The sequence below is a fragment of the Protopterus annectens genome, chromosome 8.part0 (genome assembly GCF_019279795.1).
Source record: "Protopterus annectens isolate FY-2018-M chromosome 8.part0, PAN1.0, whole genome shotgun sequence".
Lineage (NCBI taxonomy): Eukaryota > Metazoa > Chordata > Ceratodontiformes > Protopteridae > Protopterus > Protopterus annectens.
The window spans coordinates 200,024,061-200,046,297 of record NC_056741.1 but is presented as its reverse complement, the minus strand read 5'-3'; the positions used below and the strand labels follow the sequence as shown (position 1 = coordinate 200,046,297).

At 41.9% G+C, this 22,237-nt stretch overlaps 1 protein-coding gene across 1 annotated transcript in view; it reads left to right on the top strand.

Annotated features, from left to right (window-relative positions):
* The window catches only part of LOC122808699 (alpha-2-macroglobulin-like protein 1), a 1,234,219-nt gene that overhangs the window by 1,058,371 nt on the left and 153,611 nt on the right, over positions 1-22,237 (top strand). Inside the window, exons 26-27 of the mRNA XM_044079685.1 lie at positions 18,977-19,133; positions 19,570-19,650. Of these exons, the coding sequence (XP_043935620.1) occupies positions 18,977-19,133; positions 19,570-19,650 (238 nt within the window). The remainder of the gene's footprint in view (positions 1-18,976; positions 19,134-19,569; positions 19,651-22,237) is intronic.

Below are 22,237 nucleotides of genomic sequence, written 5' to 3'. Positions count from 1 at the left end.
TGTAAGCTAGGCTAAGCAAAGAGCAGATGCCCCCAAACCCAATGAGCTTCACTTACTCTTGAAATAACAACATATAACAAATGTACTGTGAGACAATACATTACATTCCTAACTGCATTCGGCATAGCACCCTCTGGCACACTTTAAGGGAAACCTTGTGTGAATGGGTAACAGATTATACTCCCCCGGGGTCATGTGTCCCAGAACCATATGGCCAGGGTTGGGGGTGCCTGTCCAGTTTTATAGCTGTGAGAACTGTTGGGGAAATTGAATGATGTTAAGCTGTCAAATTAACATGCCCTCTTTAGATCACTAAGTGCCCCTATCACCCGCCACAACCCCAGTCTTCCACAGCTTCCAGCAACTCTGCCTGAATTGCTTCATTGGCTATTCTTGACAGAGACTCAGTTACTTCATCAATGGTGCAGAGAAAGCCAACACATTGTAGCTATGCTTCTAGTTGCCCTTGGGCACATAGGTAGCAGGCTATCTGAGAACCTCTAAAGTACAGGGTGTCACAGCCATAATATGTGAATACATAGACCTTCAGATCACAATATACAGTGAGAAATCAGCATGTAGTCAGGAAACAATTAAGTACAGCAGGAGCATACAGAACACTGATACTTAGTCACTCCAAATGCCTATCTTGGAAGATAGAAGACTTGTATATGTTTAAGGCTTTGTAATGCTTACCAGTAGGTTACCTACAAGAGAGATAACAAACAAGCACAATTGGGGAACATGCATGCAACAATATCATACCGGCCTGTGTGTCAGCCTTAGGCTTGTGAATACTGGCCCAGGCTATTTGCTCCCACATGGTGCCTTATTTAGGAGAGTCTCGAAGGTGAATACCAGCTCCGTAAACAGCACAATGGCAATATCAATGAGGGTTGTGCTACTCAACACCAGGGGTTGTGATCACAACATGCATGCACTCACAGCACTCCTCAGGATGGACATCAACATCTGTGAGTAACTGAGATCTGTCTTGAGGCTCCTGCGAGCACACCAGCACTACCAGACTACATCCCATACCACGCATTTCTGCCACAGAACATGGATTGACACAGACATTGAGGGGGTGTATCCATATTAATCAGGGATAACTACACCTCCAGGTTAGTGGGGCAGCATGATACCTCTGAGATCATCCATGTGCAGCTAACATCAGCCACAACTGCAGTGTAAACTGTGGCCTGCTACAGATCACCCTCCATGACAAAAGATCACCACTCCACCTACCTGGAGACAGTGGAGATCATGACAGTCCTAACACACACCCTGGCATTGGTTAATGTCAACTACCATACCATTAACTGGGAAACTTACTCCAGTACTCACTTCCAGGCCCAGTGCTTCCTGGAATTTACCACCTCATATGCTCTGTATCAGGTGGTAACCTCCATAATGAGGGGTGGAAACATACTAGAAGTGGTCATTACCAACATGGGCAACAGGCGCACCACAGCGGAGGTTAATCGGTCACTGGTTAGATCTGACCATGAACTATTCACTGTTTCCACACCCAAGCATCTCCCCCACCCATGGATGGTACAATGTATGCCTTTCCTACAGCTAATTGTACACTACTAGGGACAGGGGTGGGGGTTTTCACTGCACAAGATGCAGGCAGATCTAGAAATGCAATCTATAAGCACCTACATGGATGTATGGATCTTGCCATCACTGGTAAACCAAGACTCACTCTTCCTAGACAAGGACACCAGTCTGGTGGACCTCTGCAATAAACAGGCTATACTAAAGAAGTAGGACAGTTTTCCAGACAAACAGCAAATCCCACGAAGGGCAGATATCCGTGACCACTATTTGTATGATACGTAGGTCCCTCATGACATCATCCAAGGCTAACATCAGCAGGTGAATACGCAAGGATTCGAAAGATAACCACAAAACCTTCTTTGGCTATGTCAAGGATCTATGTGGTGACACACAAAGTTGCACTGTGCCAGTGATATATATCACAGAATATGCTAACCCTACTGATATCACCAACATCCTTGCAGATACATCCAGTGCATACTTCACCCCCTAAAGAACCCACAACACTACCCAAAAGGGACAGAATCCCACACATCAGAGACACACAGATGGAACTGGCCCTCTCTAACAGCAAAACACAACGTCAATGGAGGCAGATGTTGTTCCAGACTGCATCTTGCACACTGTACAAGACAACCTGACCCCCCACCTAATTAAGCTTTCCAACCTCAGCCTCTCCGCAGGATACATGCCCATACAATGGCACATGGCTACAGTTACTCCACTCCATCAAGGTAGACTCACAACTGACCATGGTAACTACCACCCCATAAGCCTGACTAGCCTAGTCTGCAATGGTATGGATCGCATCCTCATGGCACTCATTAACAACGACACATACACATGTCCCAACCCAGGTCAGCTTGGCTGAGTGCAGTTCATGCCTACTGAACCTGTTTGACGTCTTACATACAGACACAAAGACGTTAGATGACAGGGCAGGTGGTTCACATATACTATCTGGACCTTGCAAAGGCTTTTGACACCATGCCACACTCAGGTATTATTGATAAACACACCAGCCTGTACATACACCCATACATCACACATTGGGTTGCCAACGGGCTTACACACAGAACTCACATAGTACGACTAGCGGTCTCCAGGTCCAACTCTTGACCAGTCATGACTGGTGTCTCACAGGGCTCAGTCCTGGGAGCCCTACTGTTTGGCATATACTTCTCAGAGGTACAGGCAAACACAGGTGGACTGCAGCAGACTATATGTTTGGCAATGAGTGCAAACTGGGAGCCATGACTGATAGTTGAACTGACACAGACATCCCTCAAGGTGCCTCACAGAGACCATCACAGGGTGCCAAAGTCATGGCCTCCAGCCGCATGCCACTAACTGCATGGTAATTCCATTGGTGAAAATTTAGCACCCACATATTAACACGAGTGGCAGCCACTTTAATATGGACGAGGTAATGGGGTATCTGGAGACTAAGGTAGATAGTGATCTCCCCTTTGACAATCATATCTCCACAGTAGTTAGGACATCCTTCTATGTAGGCCATCTGATTACTAACGGATTCCCATCTAGGCATACTGAGGTTATAGCGCCCCTTTCCTCATCACTCATTAGTCCCATCATAGGGTATAATAACCCATTTGGGATGTACCTCAGAATACACCAACAGCTGCGAGGTCTACAAATGTACCTCGCCAAGGGGAATATTGGCCTCAAACATATGACCCATGCAGCCAGACTGAATAAACTCCTGCTTTACTCAGTGGCTCTCATTTACCCAGAGATGATCTCCGCTGGCCAACACAGCCATGTCAACCCAGGCTTAATGGATATGCTCCACCTATGGGAATCCATGTCACAGTGAGTCACACGCTGTAGTGAGCTGAACCTTGCCACAACAATAAGTGGAAGATGCTGGAGGGACAGATTCCTGTCACAGACACTCTCCACACTTTGGAACAACATCCCTAACTACATTATACAGAGCCCCTCACTAGCACGCTGCAAGTAAAACCTTGCAGAGAGGATGGGGAATAGTAGATGCATCACAGGGATCCCTCCATTGGCTCTGCTCCACAGAGGGACAGTTAATGAATCAATGGGGTGACAAAAGCTGACACAGTTTGGCTGGGCTTATGAATGGCCTCTGACAGTTGGCCAAGTACCTACCTATGAATGTATACATACAGTATCAGCACATGCTGATAGCTTAATTTACTGTTCAGGTGTTGAATTACCTTGTGCCAATGGTAGTTATATGTGCAATAGTTGAGGGCTGCCTATGTTGGATGCACACAGTAGACTGCCTATACATGACAATTTACAGGTAGTCTTGTGTGTGTGCCATCCATTTGTACTGTGTGTGCAGGTGGAGAAAGGTATCAAGTCACTGGGTACCTACACTGTCAGTGTGTGTGCTATACGTTCCCTCTTTGCCAAGGCATGGGCATACTGGGCATGCCTCCATCTGCCTACTGGGGCTGGCTCAGGGTGTTCATGGTCTGAGTACCTCTGGCCTGTGGGGACCTTGGCAATGGTGGTGGGCTGTGAGGGCCTTCACCATTCTGTCCCTGCTGCAGCTGTTTCTGCAGGACCATATTGTGTAGCATGGCACATACTATGAAGATGTGGGCACATGTGCCTGGAGAGTACTGCAAGGCTTCACCAGATCTGTCCAAGCAATGGAACTGTGACTTCAGCATCCCAAACACATGCTCTATGATGATTCTGGTTTGTGCGTGTGCCTCATTATGGCATTCCTGCATAGGTGTGTGTGCATTTCTGATGGAAGTCATCATCCACAGTTCCAGTGCATAGCCAACATCCCCCACCAAGTGGCCATTTGGGATGTCCCCCCTGGCAAATACATGATACAGCTGTGAGGCATGCCAGATGTGGGTGTCGTGATAGCTTCCAGGGCTGCCAGCACACACATCCATGATAATGCCCTGGGCATTGCACAAGACCTGGCAGTTGATGGAGGGGTATCCCTTGAGGTTTATCTTGCACCTACCCTGCTCACTGGGTGGTGACTTGATGTGTATGTGCATGGAGTCTATTGCACCCAGTACCTCCGGATATTCTGCCACACAGTGGAAGAGACGCATATTGCTGGCCAACTCCTCCTGTGTTCGGGGAAAGTATATGTGCTCATTGGCATATGGTAACATGGCATCCAGGAAATGGTGTAGTACCCTGGATGCTGATGCCTGTGAGATCCCCATGATATCCCCAGTTGGTCTTTGAAAGGTACCTGTAGCTAGTATTCTCAGGCTTACACATACCTTCGTATCCACTGGGATGGGTTCCCCTCTGTTTGTTCTGGCTCTGAGGTGTGGCCGGCACAGCTCCACAAGTTGCTGTAGGAGATCCCTGTCCACCCTGTAATGCTCTACTATGTTCGGATCAAGTAGCCCCTGGTAGGTTACCCTGGGTCTGAACACTCTCCTCCTTCTCTGGTGCCTGAGGTGGTCATGTGCATCATTCTCCACACCACCTTCAGTCTTCAACACATGCTGGTGGATCAAAGCTATGGCAGCCCCTAACATGTACATACTAAAAGTTCCCCATCTGTATACACCACTGGTGCCGAGTGTATGGGAATACACAAAGGTGTGTGAGGTGCTTTCACACTTTATACTATTGAGCTATGGATGCTGCTGATGTCAGTGGGTGTGTATGATCTATTCCAGCTGCAGCGTGTCTTCATTATGGGTTCTGCAATGAGTACTGCAAGTGTGGGGCCTTTACTGTGGTGATCTGCTTGCCTGCCTTGATTTGTCTGTTGCCCTTTGATTCACTTTTAAACCTGGATCCCCTCCCATTATCAGGCATGCATCCACCTGCCATCTTTTTTGTTTTGTACTTTCCCTACCCAATCATGGCACAATGTGCCTTGTAGCTGATATACTGCGTATCGGCTTTGTTCTGCTTTGACACTTTACTGTTTTCTTTGCAGTAGAGCCCCTCCCCTTTCCTGTTCTGCAGGTAGCTGCTTGCCCCCTTGTTAGCTGTTGTCAATGGCCCACTGTAGGCTCCTGGGTGTTAATTAGTCATTTGTATTCCAGTTTCACTGCTGCAGCATTTTCTCATTTCTTTCCTATATCCTTCCTGTTTCAGCTGAAGTGCGCACCATGCAAACCCGTTTACTGTGTTTTCATCTCTGTTCACATGCATACTCGGTTACCTTGTATACTCTCAGCTAAGCATAGCTATGGCCAGTTCAACACACACCTATCCTGCAGCTTTGCCTAGCTAGGGACAAACCGGTTTAGCAATGCTTCAATGTGCTAACAGCAATGGTGACACACCCCTCTTTTGATGTCTTTATCTCAATGGCACAACTCGGTGTTATAATGCTACACTGTGAGGTGTATCCTTACACCAGTGGGGAATCTGCAATTCACTATTACTCCTCTCATTTGGATGGCATTGCCTACTAATTCTTACCTACTGCGCATAAAACTGTCACTGCCCCTTAGCAACCCTTGCGCCATAGTATGATGTAGCATGCCTGCCATTGACTATTATAGGGAAATTGTGATTTGTATTTCATTGCGATTTTATTCTATATTTTTATAATTTTCTTGAGATCACCTTTGAGCACTGCTGTCCTGGGCTTCCACGTCGCGATAGTGCCACTTTATATATTAAATGTTAGTTTTATATTTTGTACATTTATTTATGCCAATGGCTATATATTTAGCCACTGGCATACGTTAACAATGTAATACATGTGTTTGGTTGGCTGTCATGGCTCCGATTTTATATTTGCAAAAATGTAAACCATTTTCTACGGTTTACATTTCTGCATGCTTACACTATGCCTGCACCACTTCCTGGATCGCTACATACCTTCATTTGCATGCTACACTGGTGCACATGGGGTAATTAGCATACAAGGCCTGGGAGGTGTGCGGCCATAGCGTACGTAGGTAGTGCACGTGAAAACAGCTCGTACCTGAATCGTTTGGTGGCCATTTTTGGTGTTAGAATACCGACGCTACGCCTGCACCTAGCGCAAACTTCATGAATCCCAGGGGTTGTGTTCCCACTACAAAGTGGCTGTTAATCACTGCATGTTTATGTGTGTTTCCACCTATGTGTGTGTGTGTGTGTGTGTGTGTGTGTGTGTGTGTGTGTGTGTGTGTGTGTGTGTGTGTGTGTGTGTGTGTGTGTACTTTTCTTCGTGTTTGTGTGGGGAGGGGTTGTGGGGGATTAGACATCAAATACTTACTCATTGAATGTAAAATACTTCCAACAATTACATATGTTAAGGCAAGTTTGAAACAATATGGAGGAATTATTTACATAAAAATAACAAAAAATAGTAATAAAAAAAATATATATAACATAATTTAACAGATAACACATTCTCTAAGCATAAGACTGACATGCTGAGTGTGTGTTAGTGTGAAAATAACACCCTTCCTTGAGTGCAGAGGCTCATAAGACCCTTGGGTATGACTTATTTCCACAATAACACACACCCTGTCAGGCATCATTGCCTGTATTACACAGGGGCACACATTAGGTAAAAGTAGAACGCTTTACTACAGTAATACAGGAACTGGAAGGAATAACCTCTACGAGTAAGCAACGGGTAAGTATTAGAAAAATAAATGTGATGAATAAAGTAAGTAAATAAACAAATAAATAAATATAGCTACACAGTGTTCTGGTCCACATATATGTTGCAGTAATATAGTACTGTCAGTAATATTCTGAAGTTACAATGCTATCCGAAGATCCTGTACTGCCTCCTATGGCAGGCTATCTTGTTTTCCTGGATCTCCTAACACAAAGAAAAATATAAAACAAGCAGTGGATATGCTGTGTTCACTGCTGACAGCAGAAAGCATTTAGAGCTGCATGGGTCAGGTGTACTGTACAGTGATACTGCAGAAACTGACTTGCTTACTTTAAAATTGTATGCTTCTCTCTCTCTTTTTCTGTATGTATGTATGTATATATATATATATATATATATATATATATATATATATATATATATATATATATATATATATAAAGATATATCTATATATATATATGGATCACCTTTAAAACCTCGAAACCGCGTTTGCCCGACACACTAATGACCGAAACAAAAAGACAGACAGCATAAAACGCCGAAAACGCAAAACACCGAAAACCATTACACCAACACACTACACGTAAACAACACAGTACACTACATAACATATGCACTATCCCTAACCCAAACCCTAACCCTAAGGTCCGACACTACCGCACACTTACCCTACCTGCACCCTAACCCTAACTCACTTACCCACCCCTAAACCCACAGTCCCTCGCTATCGCACACACACCCTACCTGCACCCTAACCCTAACTCACTTACCCACCCCTAAACCCACAGTCCCTCGCTATCGCACACACACCCTACCTGCACCCTAACCCTAACTCACTTACCCACCCCTAACCCACAGTCCCTCACTATCGCACACTTACCTGTCCGCTCCCTAACACTAAATCCCTCACTCGCACACTTCACGAGTCCGTCGGGTTCTCACCTTCGGTCATCTGCGTTTGGTATTCTCGTCCCGTCGGATTCCGTTTCGGGCAAACGCGAGTTTGAGATTTTAAAGGTGACCCATATATATATATATATATATATATATATATATATATATATATATATATATATATATATATATGGGTTTACTGCTTAACATCGAAAAGACACTTCTCTGAAATTAAGCAGTAGACCCTACACTTCAGCAAAAGTCCACTTAAATGAAAGTGCACTTTCACTGAAGTCTAGTACCCAACACTAAAACATGTTTTTGGACCCTGTGCCCCCCCCCCAACTTAAATATACCAACTCTGTGATCACACTACAGCAGGAAAAAGGGATTATTCCCATTCCACGCTGAAGTGTGACTGCTAAAGTCAATGTTCGAAGTTTCACTACTTCAAGCAAGTGGACTCGGTGAAGTGGAGTTCGAAGTAGTGAAACTTTGAACAAATTGACGAACCCATATATATATATTTTTTTTTTTCAGTGAAATGTATTTTCGGTGAAGTGGGCTGCCTGTAATAATTTTCGACCAAATGTAATTCGACTAAAAGCAGTCGATCGATATATATATATATATATATATATATATATATATATATATATATATATATACATATATATATATATACATATATATGTATATATATATGTATGTATATATACACACAGATTCACTTTATAATCCCGGAATACTGAAATATTGCATTTCAGTATCTTGAGACTATAAAGCTGAAAAATCAAAATACGGAAACCCCAAAAACGCGAAATTCAAAACAGCGAGTTTTTAATACACCCTACAGACATAAACTTTCCTCCCCACACTACAGCAAACAAACAAAACACACACACAAACAAACAACACAAATGCACACACCAATCCTACATATAAGCAGGGGGAAAGCCCCCCTGCACCCCCCATGTGGGGAGGGCTTCTCCCCCCACACCGCCACTACTTATATATACAAATTCCGAGGTCCCACTAAAATTGACACGGATTCGAGACCCACCACTACCCAGTCTATATTCCCCTCACACAAACACACATCATATACATACACCACCATTCTAAACACTTACACACTCACACACTTACCTACATACCTTAGCCTACATCTATAACTTCCCAACACACTAACATACAATAAAATCCCTACCCAAAAACCCTTAAAATATAAACACTTACCTGAATCTACAGCTATCCAGTAACACAGAGCACCACTATAACCGCTGATTCGACATTTCTGGATTTGGTTATGTGATCTTTCGCGAACTGGGCTTTCGCTATTATAGTCTCGAGATACTGAAATTCGATATTTCAGTATTTCAAGATTATAAAAGTCAACCCATACAAACGCAAACACACACACACGTCTTCCTTCCATTGGTGGAGAATGCGTCTGGGTGGCACTTCTTCAGGTCACTGTACTTTGGCCAGTACTTCTTGCCAAAGTCAGTGATGCCAGTAGCATTACTCTCTACCCTGGGAAGCTCATGCTAGGCATTGATTTTATATTGTATATTGTAGACCCTTATAATACCCCAGTAGGCACCCTGCATGTCACATGGAAGTCCTGCCAGTGTCTGATCCTGATAAGAGCAGATCCACTTCTCATGTCAATTCAAATAAAAATGAAAGCCAGGACACGTGACTGCACATTGCAGGCACCATGTAATTTATATCAACGGGCAGCACAATAGAGAGATACCTACCAGTATCAGTGTGATGTATGTGATCAGAAGTGCAAGGAATGAAGACATTAATGAGGCCTGGCTACATAAGAGCATGCACCCTATGTGAATTCAATACCCATGCCAAGACATAATGGGCAGTTGATCAGCACAATGACCATGACCTTTAGTATGATACAAACCATAAGTAATACAGCCAGAATCTCTGAATCTCCTGGTGCACACTTGTGTGTATACACACACACACACACACACACACACACACACACACACACACACACACACACACACACACACACACACACACACAAACACACACACACACACATGCACCCACACACACCATAAGCAACCTAACATTAGACCCATGTTAACTCACTCCCTTCAGTACAGCTCTTTGGAGTGTGTACCTTTAACTCACAATGGGTGTGGCTTCAGCCTTTAAAAATGAAGTTATCACCTTCCAGTTCTAACAAATAGTCATTGACAGAGGTCATATAGCAATAGAGTTGTGTTTGCCATCATGTATGCTTCAAGATAAAACATTCTGATACTTTGTATATAGCATGGTTTTGGAATTATTAATGCAAATATGAACAGGCAATATTTGACGTCTAGAGGCATAGTGGGAGGTAACTGCAGAAACAGCTGGAGACGTCACTCGGCTGTAATGAGTTAAGAGCCAAATTTTATCTTAATAAAAAATACATTTGCCGGAGATCACATTATGGCTAGCAATATAAAGAATACGCAGAGTAGTAAACAGTGGTCATCAGCCATAGATCAAAGGCATATCCAGCAACACCTGCAGCACACAATGGATGCCATTATGAGTGTTTTGCTTCCTATGTTCATAGGACCAGACTATCATGGCTTTTATGGGTGGGAACTTAGGCACCTACCCAGCTAGATAACCCTGCCAGATTCACAAATCATGGGAAAATGCCTGAATGGTACACAGACACACTGTATATAAATCCTTGTGCATTGCATATTACTGACAGGTGATGGAGTTGAAGGCATTCATCTGATGTACTGGTTGGCTTGAGGAGAAGACAGGGCCTTGATAGCAATGTGGGTCAGTCAGTAGCCACCAGGACATATGGAAAAAAGGCTGTTGCATAGAATGCTCATACATCCCCAATCTCTGCTCCATAGTAATCCTCTTCCCTATCTCCAAAATCCTTGAAAAATGTATTCACCTGTAACTTTTACCCTACTCTTAGACAACCACCTTCTGACCCTGATACTACATGGATTCAGACCTGAACACAGTACCAGCATAGCCCTTCTATCCTTCCTCGATAACATCAACCATGCACGCGACTCTCGCTACATTGTATCTACCCTTCTCCTAGACCTATCCAAGGCCTTTGATACCTATTCCTATAGCTTCCTTTTTTCCAAGCTCTCTCAACTTAATCTTTCCTCCTTTTCCATAAATTGGTTTTCCAATTACCTCACAAATAGGCAGCAGGCCGTGAAGTAGAATAACTATACCTCTCCCTGCAGCGACACTCTGACAGGCATACCTCAAGGATCTGTCCTGGATCCTTTACTATTTAACATCTTCATTAATGACTTTCATCATAGTATCCCAAAATGCTAAGCTTGTCCAATACACAGACAGCACTAGTATCCTCTACTCTGCTGAATCTCTCCCCAAACTCATGCATGAAACTCAGCTTGCCTTTAACTGCACTGAGACATGGATACTAAAGAATCACCATGTTCTCAATGTATCTAAAACCAAAATCCTGATCTTTACCACATCTAAAAACACCAAATTTGACAAGAACTCCTTCTCTATAGTAAGCCAAAACATGATTCCTATCCAAATAGTCCCCCATACTAAGCTTCTGGGTGTCATTATCAATGAACAACTAAAGTTTGGCACTCACCTTCAAACTAACATCAAGAAAACTTACCAGAAGCTTGGAATGCTTTACCGCCATAATCTCTACTTTACTTCTTTAACTAAGCTTACCTCCTCTATCACCTACCTCCTCCCTCTCTAATATATGGATCCCCTTTCCTTACCAATCTACAAGCCTCCCTTAAGGCTAAACTGGCATCATGTTACAATAAGACCTCCAAGTTTGCTATCAGCTCCAAATCCTCCTCCCACTCTGCAATACCTTACATTCCTTGAAGGAGCTGGAACTCCCCAATTATCTCTCTTAAACTCAGCTCACTCCCACTCATAAACTCCTTTTTAAACCATCTCCCTGCCCCTCCATCCTAATCTGCATTTCCCAGATCAATCTCTGAGGCCCAATAATCATAATCTCCTTGAAGTGTACAAAGCTTTATGTACCCCTGGGCAATTTCTACTGTCATTTTCCCTAGCACAAGAATGGAACTCACTTCCTCCCCATATCTGAACTACCCAGAACCTTTCCACTTTTAAGACATTACTCCATTGCTGTCTCTGTTCTACTTGGGAATGCTCCTGCACTCACCCCTCCTAACCTCCTCCCATCTACCCACACTTCTCCCAATCTTTCTACCTAACACTAGCCATGCTTTTTCCTCATTCATCTCTCTCTTACAGTTGCTTACTCACTAAGACTTGTTATGCTTCCTTCCGTCCTCATCTCACTCTTATTACTACTTACTCCCTTTTTACCTTACATAATGTAAGCATTAGCATTCCATACAAAACAGAATGCTTATCATTTCATGTTGTTCTGAACTACTACTATTGCATACTACATCAGTCCGTTGCTACTACAATCACTGCATCCATATGTTTGTATTAATTCTTAAGTTGTGTAATCTTTTGCTTTAATTTCTGTCAGTTTTGCTTTTGTAATATTTTATATAATCCTGTATTAATTTTCTGTTTGTTAATATAAATGTATGTGGAGCTTTTATCCCTGGACCTCCATTGAAAAAGGGCTCATGTCAGCCCAATGGACATTCCTGGTTAACAAACTGCAAACAAATAAATATTAATGCCCACATAGTGGTAGCACACTCCTCTGCTGTTTGTGGAAATGAAATATATCCCTGCACTTCCTGTAATATCATATAATATAAATGGTGTAGGATTATAAGGCTGATGCATGTGAACTCCTAATGTGCTCCTAGCAGATGCTGTATTGTTCCTACAGCAAAGATGCTTAATGATATGAAGATAAGCAGTCCATTCATCCACTGGATTTCATGTGTGATGTCTACATGCGAATGGAATCGGTCAGTTTTGTTGTGATCATGGTGGTTTGCCAGCCTCTGATGGACTGTTTGATATGGAGAGTGCTGTCAGCATGTAACATTATGTACAGTGGCCCTCAAGCCAGTCACATAACATATAAGGACAAGCTAACACAGATGCTCCTGTTCACTGAAAAATGATGGTGTACTGATAAGCTGATTGCCATGACTTGCTACCCAAATTTTATATGTTTCTGAATTAACACCAGGTCTAATTTTGACCATTGCAGGCATAATCGTTATCATAATATATTGGAACCCATTTGCATGTTATTATGGAGTAATTTGCATACACGCTGTTTCCCCGCAGCTGGAGGCTGAGCTCTCTCAACTTAGGACTGGCAAGACCAGACAGGAGGAGAAGGTTACCACACACACTATAGTCCCAGTCTCACATAGTACCATCACAACCTCAAATCATACACATAAACACACAAACAGATACTCGGAGGCTCTGATCAAAAATCTACCAAAACAGCAGAGGCCACCAAAGCAGACACCCAAACAACCACCACCTCAGAACACAACACCTGCAACACATAGACATCACAGTCAGAGTGTCAAACAGTCACAGCCCTTAAGGCCAAACACAATGCCAGACACACTAGTCATTGGTGACTCCATAGTCAGACACACTGACATCCCGCTCACCAGACTGAGTAAGGAGAGAGTTACAGTAAGCTGCCTGTCGGGCGCTAGAATCCGCCACATAACGCAAGCACTCAGGTCTCTCAACAGCAGGTACAAATACGACTCAGTCATTGTCCATGCTGGTGTAAACGACCTGAGACGTACCTCCTTGGACTACATGAAAAGAGACATTGAGGAGCTCTCTGATTATGTAGCCCAGGCAGGTATGACCCTGACCTTGAGCAGTATCCTACCTTCACCAAGAATGATGCCACAATACAGAGATAAGATGATCAGCTTTAACAATTTGTTTAAACTCTGGTGTCATTCAAAGGGGATCCAATGTCTGTCTGCCTGGGATGACATGCTGGACAAGCCACGCTGCTTCGCAAGGGACGGCTTGCACCTGTCACCCCTGGGATTCCGGATATTGGCAAAGGCTCTTGCCACCCCTATAGTGCCTTTTTTAGGCAAGGCTCAAATTCTAAACCTACCACCCTAGAACACAAAAAGGAAAAAACTAAGGGTAATGCTGCTCAATGCCAGAAGTCTAAATCTCAAAATGCACGCACTCGAGGCCCTTCTCAGTATGGAGAACATCGATGTCTGTGCTGTGACAGAAACCTGGTTCAAGGCTCCTGAGAGCACCCCAGCACTAACAGGTTTTACCTCATATCATGCGTTCCAGCCCCAAAATCCGGACAATACCAAGAAAGGAGGGGGGGTATCCATATTCATCAAGGACACCCACACCTCAAGACTGGTGGCAACGCACAATGCATCAGAGACCATCCAGGTGCAATTAACCATAGGCAAGACTGCTCTGCAAATTGTAGCATGTTACAGGCCACCCTCACAAACTCAGGAACCTCACATGGCTTTCCTGAAAACACTGGAGGGGATAAATGTATCTCCAAACACCATCATACTAGGTGACTTCAATTACGCTAATATAGACTGGGAACACTACTCAAGCCCAAACACCCTATCCCAAAAGTTCCTGGAATTCATAAACTCAAATGCCATGGAACAACTAGTCACCATCCCCACAAGAGGAGAAAACATACTTGATCTCATCATCACGAACATGGGAGCACAATGTTCAACACCGGAAGTATACCCCTCACTGGTGAGATCAGATCACAAAATAATCTTGCTGGAGGTCCTCATCCCACCCCCACCTGAAATAAAATAGACCACAGTAAAAAACTTCTCGAAAGCCAACTTCACACTTCTAAAGACTAGTGTAGTCTCCTTTAAGGCCCCCGAGCCGGCGGAAAACAGTACTCAAGCCGCTGAATCACTTACAAATGCCTTCTACCAGCACCTGCAGGACTGCATGGATAAGGCAATCCCAAGCAAAACAAAGACTCTTTGTACCAAGGGCAAGCGTCCAGTCTGGTGGACCCCAGCTATAAACAAACTCTACAACAAAAGGAAGAAGCTACTACAAGATAGAGCAAAATCCTTAAAAGGTAAGACACCTTTGATCACTATAAGTAAAAAACTAAGAGCTCTCATAAAATCATCCAAAGCAAATTTTGAGAGAAAAATAGCTAAAGACTCAAAAGACAATCATAAGGCCTTCTTTAGCTATGTTAGAAACCTGGGAGGAAACTCCCAGATATGCTCAGAACTAGTTCAAAATGATGTGAAGATTACTGATCCTACAGACATTGCCAACATACTGGCTGACAGGTTCAGTGCAAACTTCTCCCCTCCTCCCAAAAGGAGAGATATCTATACCAAATGGTTGCAGCCCCCCAAACATCTCAAACGCCCAAGTGAGAACTGCTCTCTCCAAAGCAAAAAACACAGCATCCATGGGACTTGATGGTGTCCCAGGCTGTGTGCTCCACGAACTCAACGAGGAATTAAACCCACAGCTAGGACAGCTGTTTAATCATAGTCTCACCTCTGGATACGTACCCAGGGAGTGGCGCACTGCGACTGTGGTCCCACTTCACAAAGGCGGTGCCTCCACAGACCCTGGAAATTACCATCCCATTAGCTTGACAAGCCTTATCTGCAAAGCCATGGAGAGGATCATAATGGACCTCATAAATAAAGACATAGGGAATTTGCAGACTTTGGATCCAACCCAGTTTGGCTTTGTCAAAGGCAGATCATGCCTTTTAAACTTGGTTGACTTTTTCGAAACAGTCACCAAAGCCATTGATGAGGGAAAGGCAGTCCATACAGCCTACCTCGATCTGGCGAAGGCCTTCGATACAATACCCCACTCGGGTATCATTGAAAAACTCATCAGCTTAAATGTTAACCCATACATCACAAGATGGGTTGCAAACTGGCTGAGTGACAGAACCCACAGGGTCAGAGTTGCTAGCGCCATGTCAGACTCAAAGCCTGTCACAAGTGGTGTCCCACAGGGCTCAGTCCTGGGCCCACTCTTGTTTGGCATCTACTTTTCCGAAGTACAAGCAAACACAGGAGGGTTATGGCTGACAAAGTTTGCAGATGACTGCAAACTGGGCCGTAGTCGAAAACACATCTGACACAGATATCCTTCAGAAGGGTCTCACAGAAACGGATGACTGGTGCCAGAGCCATGGCCTAAAGTTAAATGCCAAAAAATGCATAGTCATACCCTTCGGGAAAAACAAGGTTACCCCTAGCAACAATATAGGTGGTAATCCTCTGAGCACAGAAGAAGTTATCAGGGACCTGGGGACCCAGGTTGACAGTAGCCTGTCATTCGACACCCATGTAGCTAAAGTAGTTAGGAAGACCTTCTACATTGCCCACCTTATCATGAAGGGATTCACATCTAGATCAAGGGAGGTCATAGTCTCCCTATACTCTTCACTCATCAGACCAATGATTGAGTACAATGCCCCATTTGGAATGTATCTGACCCGTCACTTGCAGCAGCTGGAGAGGCCACAAAAGTTCCTCACCAAAAGGATAAAGGGTCTCAAAAATCTGTCCTATGCTGCCCGACTGAAAGAACTCCAGCTCTATTCAGTCGCTTACCGCTTGCTCAGAGGTGACCTTTGCCTGACATACAAGGCCATGTCAAACCCAGATTTGATGAATATGCTTCACCTCACAAAATCTAGATCCGTCAGAGCCACAAGGGCGGGAGACTTAAACCTCGACACGGCTATTAATAGGACGTGCTGGAGGGATAGATTCATCACCCAAAGACTCCCTATGCTGTGGAACAAAATCCCGGTATATGTGAGGCAGAGCACCTCGCTGGCCTTGTTCAAGAGAAATCTTGACCAATGAATGGGAGATCGCAGATATACCCCAGGGATTACTTCAGTGTCACTGCTAGACAGAAGCACAGCAAAATAATGGGTATAGTTCCCCATACTAAAGGGGTGGCGTAAGCCACAAAACTATGGGCTAGGCTTATAAATGCCCTCGGGCAGATAGCCTAGTATGAACCTATGAACCTATGAACCTATTTGTATCTGATTTACCACATTCTTGCACATCACTGAGTACATTGTGTTATTTGTTTCTGAATATTCCCCAAGTCTGGTGAGTTTTTGGTCATCACTGCAAGATACACTACTTAAGATATGAAGATATTAGCTCATGTTAATGGGAGTGCTTAAAGAAAAGTGTCCCCTGAAGACCTTGCATTACAGCATTTTCACAAAAAATAAATCTATAAACAATGTTCTAAGTTAAAGAGGAAGGGAAGACTCGTATGACTTTTTTTAAATTTAAACACTACAAAGAAACTACTTGAATGGCATATGGAATTAATGATAATCAGCAATTGAACTTGAAACATAATCTGACATTCTTTGATTTAAACTGTCATTTTTTAAAACCAAGCTCCTGATGGATTTGTAAAAACCTTTACTGATAGGGGGGTGGGCTGGAGGTAACACAATTGAACTCACTATGTATCTTTGCTTGTGAGCAGATGTGTTTCCTCTGGTCTCCATTCATTCCTTTGCTGTATAAACTTAAAGGAGGTACATGCCAAATACATCAGAGGAAACAATTTAAAGAAAAAATGCATGCTTGGGCACATTTACGGAATGTGCAAGTAAACGACAGTACTATTTATAATAATCTATTCTTGTTTTAATTTTTAGGGACATTATTATAATAACATGCGGTTTTCAATGACTTAGAATAAAAACATCATTATTTCTGTAAATGTGTCCCTAAATAGTTTGACATTTATGCAGGACAAATAGTCTAGTAGTTAATGCAGGGGATTGAAGTTATACTATGAGAGCTGTAACTGTAGAGCACACTGTAAGCAGATGCTAAACTCTGGCACCTAAAAAAGTGAAAAAAAAGATTAATTATTAAAAGTTCTGGTATATAAGTACTAGTTGCTGCAACAGAAAAATGGTACCTACAGTAGCCTGAAAGCTAGGAATTCTAAAACTGTTAAAAAGTCAAAATATATTACCAGCCATTCACAACTAGTAACAGGTCATAGCATATTTTAAGACAGATGTAAATGACACTTGACCACAACAAGAATATATCAGTTTTAAGCCTCCAGACATTGTTCAAAGGCATCTAGAAAGAATAGTATAGAATTAACATTAACTGCAGTAAGAGCCCCGATATTTGTAAGATGGTGCAAATGCATATGCTGATTAACCTTGGTACAGCATTAATTAGCTCACATAACAGAGCTATAATAAATGCCTTACAACTACAAGCACAGAACAAGGGTCACAAATGGGTTTTTCCATCAGGATGGAATTTGACACAGTACAACAGCAGTGCTGGCCACTGCAAGTGTACTAGCAAGAATTATGTGTAGTCTTTCAGCGCAAATAATGCAGCTCAGTTAGTGCAGTATCAAAGAATGCAGCTGCATTATTTCAACTATATATATATTATGTTACAACTATAACATTATCTGTCACACATGGAGAGCTACAGATATTCTTTTTCTCTTATAAATTTATTGCTGGATGTGTGTATATGTGTGGATAATAAGCAGCCCATATATGTCCTTTTTTTGCAGACTATGGTGTAGTTAATTTTTATAAACTAAATTACATCTAATTTGTGTTGCTTTTTTCACTTAGAATGATTAATTGAATCTTTCCTGCATGACATCAGCAGCTGAAGTCTCTACACTCATTCTTAGCCCCCGGACAGTTGCCATTGATATTAATTCTAGCCATCTGGGGAGGAATAACATTTTAACCTAGGACCCTCACATCTGGCTATGGGTTGAAATGGTAGTCCTAAGAAAAGCTGTTGTTTTATTCATGAGTTAGATGACTTGTTGCCAAGAGTACAGCAGAGCAGGTGTATGAGTTCTTCTCTTGTGCTCTAAAATTATTGTCTGTTCACTGAACACAGAAAACATCACATTGTATCATTGCAATTTCTTTTTTCATAGGTTGACTGTTTTTGTGGCAATCATGTTTGGTAAAGCCAGATACTTCATCTCAGTTGATGACAGTGTGATTATCTGTGCTCTCCAATGGATACAACAACAGCAGCAACCATCTGGCTGTTTTAACAATGTTGGAATGCTGTATCATACATCAATGAAGGTAAAATACATCTTGTGCTAAGATTATAACAGTGTTTCACCAAGATGCAGAGTTCTCCATTTTCATAAGACAGGGGTATATGTTACTTATTAATAACTGAGTTTGTTGTGAGCAGATTCGTTATTTAAAATATGGATTTATATATGGATGTTGTAGTAAAAAACAGTATACCAGCCAGTTTTACTTAAGTGTCATCAGAGTTATTGTTTTAGTTGTCTAAATTTAGAAATGACAACAGACATAGCTCTTCTCAAACATTTAACAGGATTTTCCAGAATGTAGATACCTACATGACATTTATAGATACTGAGTTAACTGAAACTTATTCAGAAACTACAAAATATTCTGAATGCATCAGCTACAGAACATTACCTCAGTCATATATTCTGTGAAGATCTTGATATATGGTAACATCACTAACTCTGTTTTTGTTTAGGGTGGAGTAGACGATAACATCTCTCTGTCTGCATACGTGGCTTACTCTCTGCAAGAACTTCCTTTCCAAACACCTGCAACTGTAAGTCCAAAATAAAAATGCTTGGAGAAATTATTAGTGGTACGTTCTTGTTACCATTTGTATAACATGTTGTTTAGCTGCTATAAATGGACACTGGTTTCATTCATGTGATCATAGCAAAGGGCTAGCTTTGTCTTAAAATGTGGAAAAACAAACATTTTTTGCTACAAGAAGTAGTTCAGTTCATTGACTGCTTTGCTTGCATTGTGCAGTTACAGTGAAAACACGTCATAACTAACGAGTACTGAAGTAAAATAAAAATCTTTAACAGTAGTGCACACAACAGGCACTTCAAAAAGTCTTTTCACCAGGACTTCCATTGATGACAAACAGTCCTTTACCAACATGCTTTACATACCTCTTGAACTGTTAGTGTAGGAAATCTGGACAAAGCCTGACATTATGGGGGGACAAAGGTCCAAAAATAGGGACAGATTTTAAGTGTTGGTCATATAAACTTAGAAAGTTGCTAGAATAACACAGTTTCTGTTAACATGCATTTTCTGAAGGATTTGAACTCTGAAACTCAAATGTATGCCATTATTTAGTGACTTCAGTCTTCAGATCATCCCAGTGATTTGTCAGAAAATCACAAATTTTATAAGGAACAGACCAAAAATATGAGCCAAAAAGCTGGGCATTCTGTGAAAATCTGTTCAGTAGAGAGGTTGCTTCAGATTAAGCATTACAAAATTTCAGCAACAAAGCCATTTTTGCCAGTTGCTGTTTGATTTGGCAGCACTGAGTCTCTGCTGCCATGATTTCTACTACTGGAATCAATTTCCCATCTTGGATTCAGTTGCTCCATTTTAAGTTTGTCTCTTGTTACTGGATTGTTACAGACTACTCGACTCAGGCTCCTACTACGTTTCTTTCATAACTGTAGTTTTTCTGGACTTAGAATGCCAGACGTATAGCGATGACTTATATTGCCTTTTCTGCAGTTATTTTGTTTTAAAGAATCCATTCTCTATTACCTTGTTCCATGTGTTTTTGCATACACAAAGGTATATTCTTCATCTAGCAGGTATACACTTTTACTGAATTTTCAGAACTAGTTTACTACATCATTACCTATGTGTAGATCCCCTAAGTATTAAGTATTGTCAGGTGGAATCACCATGATATGTTACAGATGCTCACACCTCTCCCCCAGCATGAATTTACTGGCTTAAAGGTACTGGAAAGACTGTGAACCTTAGGTACACCATCTACATTATGCTGGTAAATACTGGGATGGTGAGCAGAATGATTTGAATGCAAGGACACATATACAGATCCTGACATTTACCAGCTATTTGCTACTGAATCCATTGAAGGAGGAATGGTATGTAAGCAATTTAAATTCTCTGCCTAACAGAAAGTAAAAATGGCATATAACCAGGCATTCTGTTTTATATGTGGAGTATCTAATGCCAACTTAATTCACTTTTCTAATTACATTACAGAGCGGATGTTCCTCATTTCCTTATTTATTTTTTATCACCATCATTACCCTAATCTCTAAAGTGTCTGCATAAACACTGAATAGTTTGTAAAACTTGGGGACACCACAATTGCTTCTAAACAAAGACTTTGCCTGAGCCTTTAAAATGCTTCATCTCCCTCCATTGTCCACCAGACATACTCAAGAATCGTCTCCTTTATACATTTAATAGGGAGATGAGCTATGGAAACAAACAGTGAATGAATATTCTAGAGTACCCTACAAACCCTAACAAGGCTCATATTTGCCTTTTTGTTTGGGGTCCTACTCATTCCCTCAAAACCACTGCCGTCTCTAATTGTAGTCTGATTTAGCCCTTCCTTATCATGTATCCAAAGCATCTCACTTTGTTCATTCCAAGTTCACATTTTGAACTGTTAACACTAAAGGTGCCCTATCTTAGTAAGGCCATTACTCCTTCAACAAATTTGGGGTGCTAATAAAACCTGGCTTCCCTTGCCATTCTTCCAACTTGTATACACACAAGGTATAAGGTAGCAGTCAAACATGGATATACTATTAAGTTTTCTGAAGTCTTTGCAAAATCAAACAGTAATGTCCTAACTTCAGGACTAATAAAGTACAGTAAAAAGAAAAATGAACACCTGGCAATGAAATGGAAAACCAGAAAATTTAATAGAAAAGAAAAACTTTACGTACTGTAAAATAACAATAAAAACAATTAGCACTTTCATCTTAACCAAAGTTAAAACTTCCTCAGATAAATACTCCTTTTCATTTACTCCTATTTAAACCACTCACCCAAAATCACATGATCAACAGCAGCCATTCATATATCTAGCCCATCACCACACCCCCGTTAGGAAAATACAAAAACAAATTACGTACCATGACAATTAGAAATTCAATTAAAGTCGAATTTGATATTGAATATAACATCCAAAATTATAATTTTACCCTCACAAATATGCTTCCTTCATATACCTAATATAAAATCACTCATGAAGGTGCTTTCACTTCCTCAGTTATTTTAACTTTAAAATTGGTGCAGTTTTGGCCTGTTCATTAATATCTGGCCAGCTATATGTGTTCCAATAAACCTGCCAGTAAATTTCTTTAACTTCCAAGTTGATCTTCCAT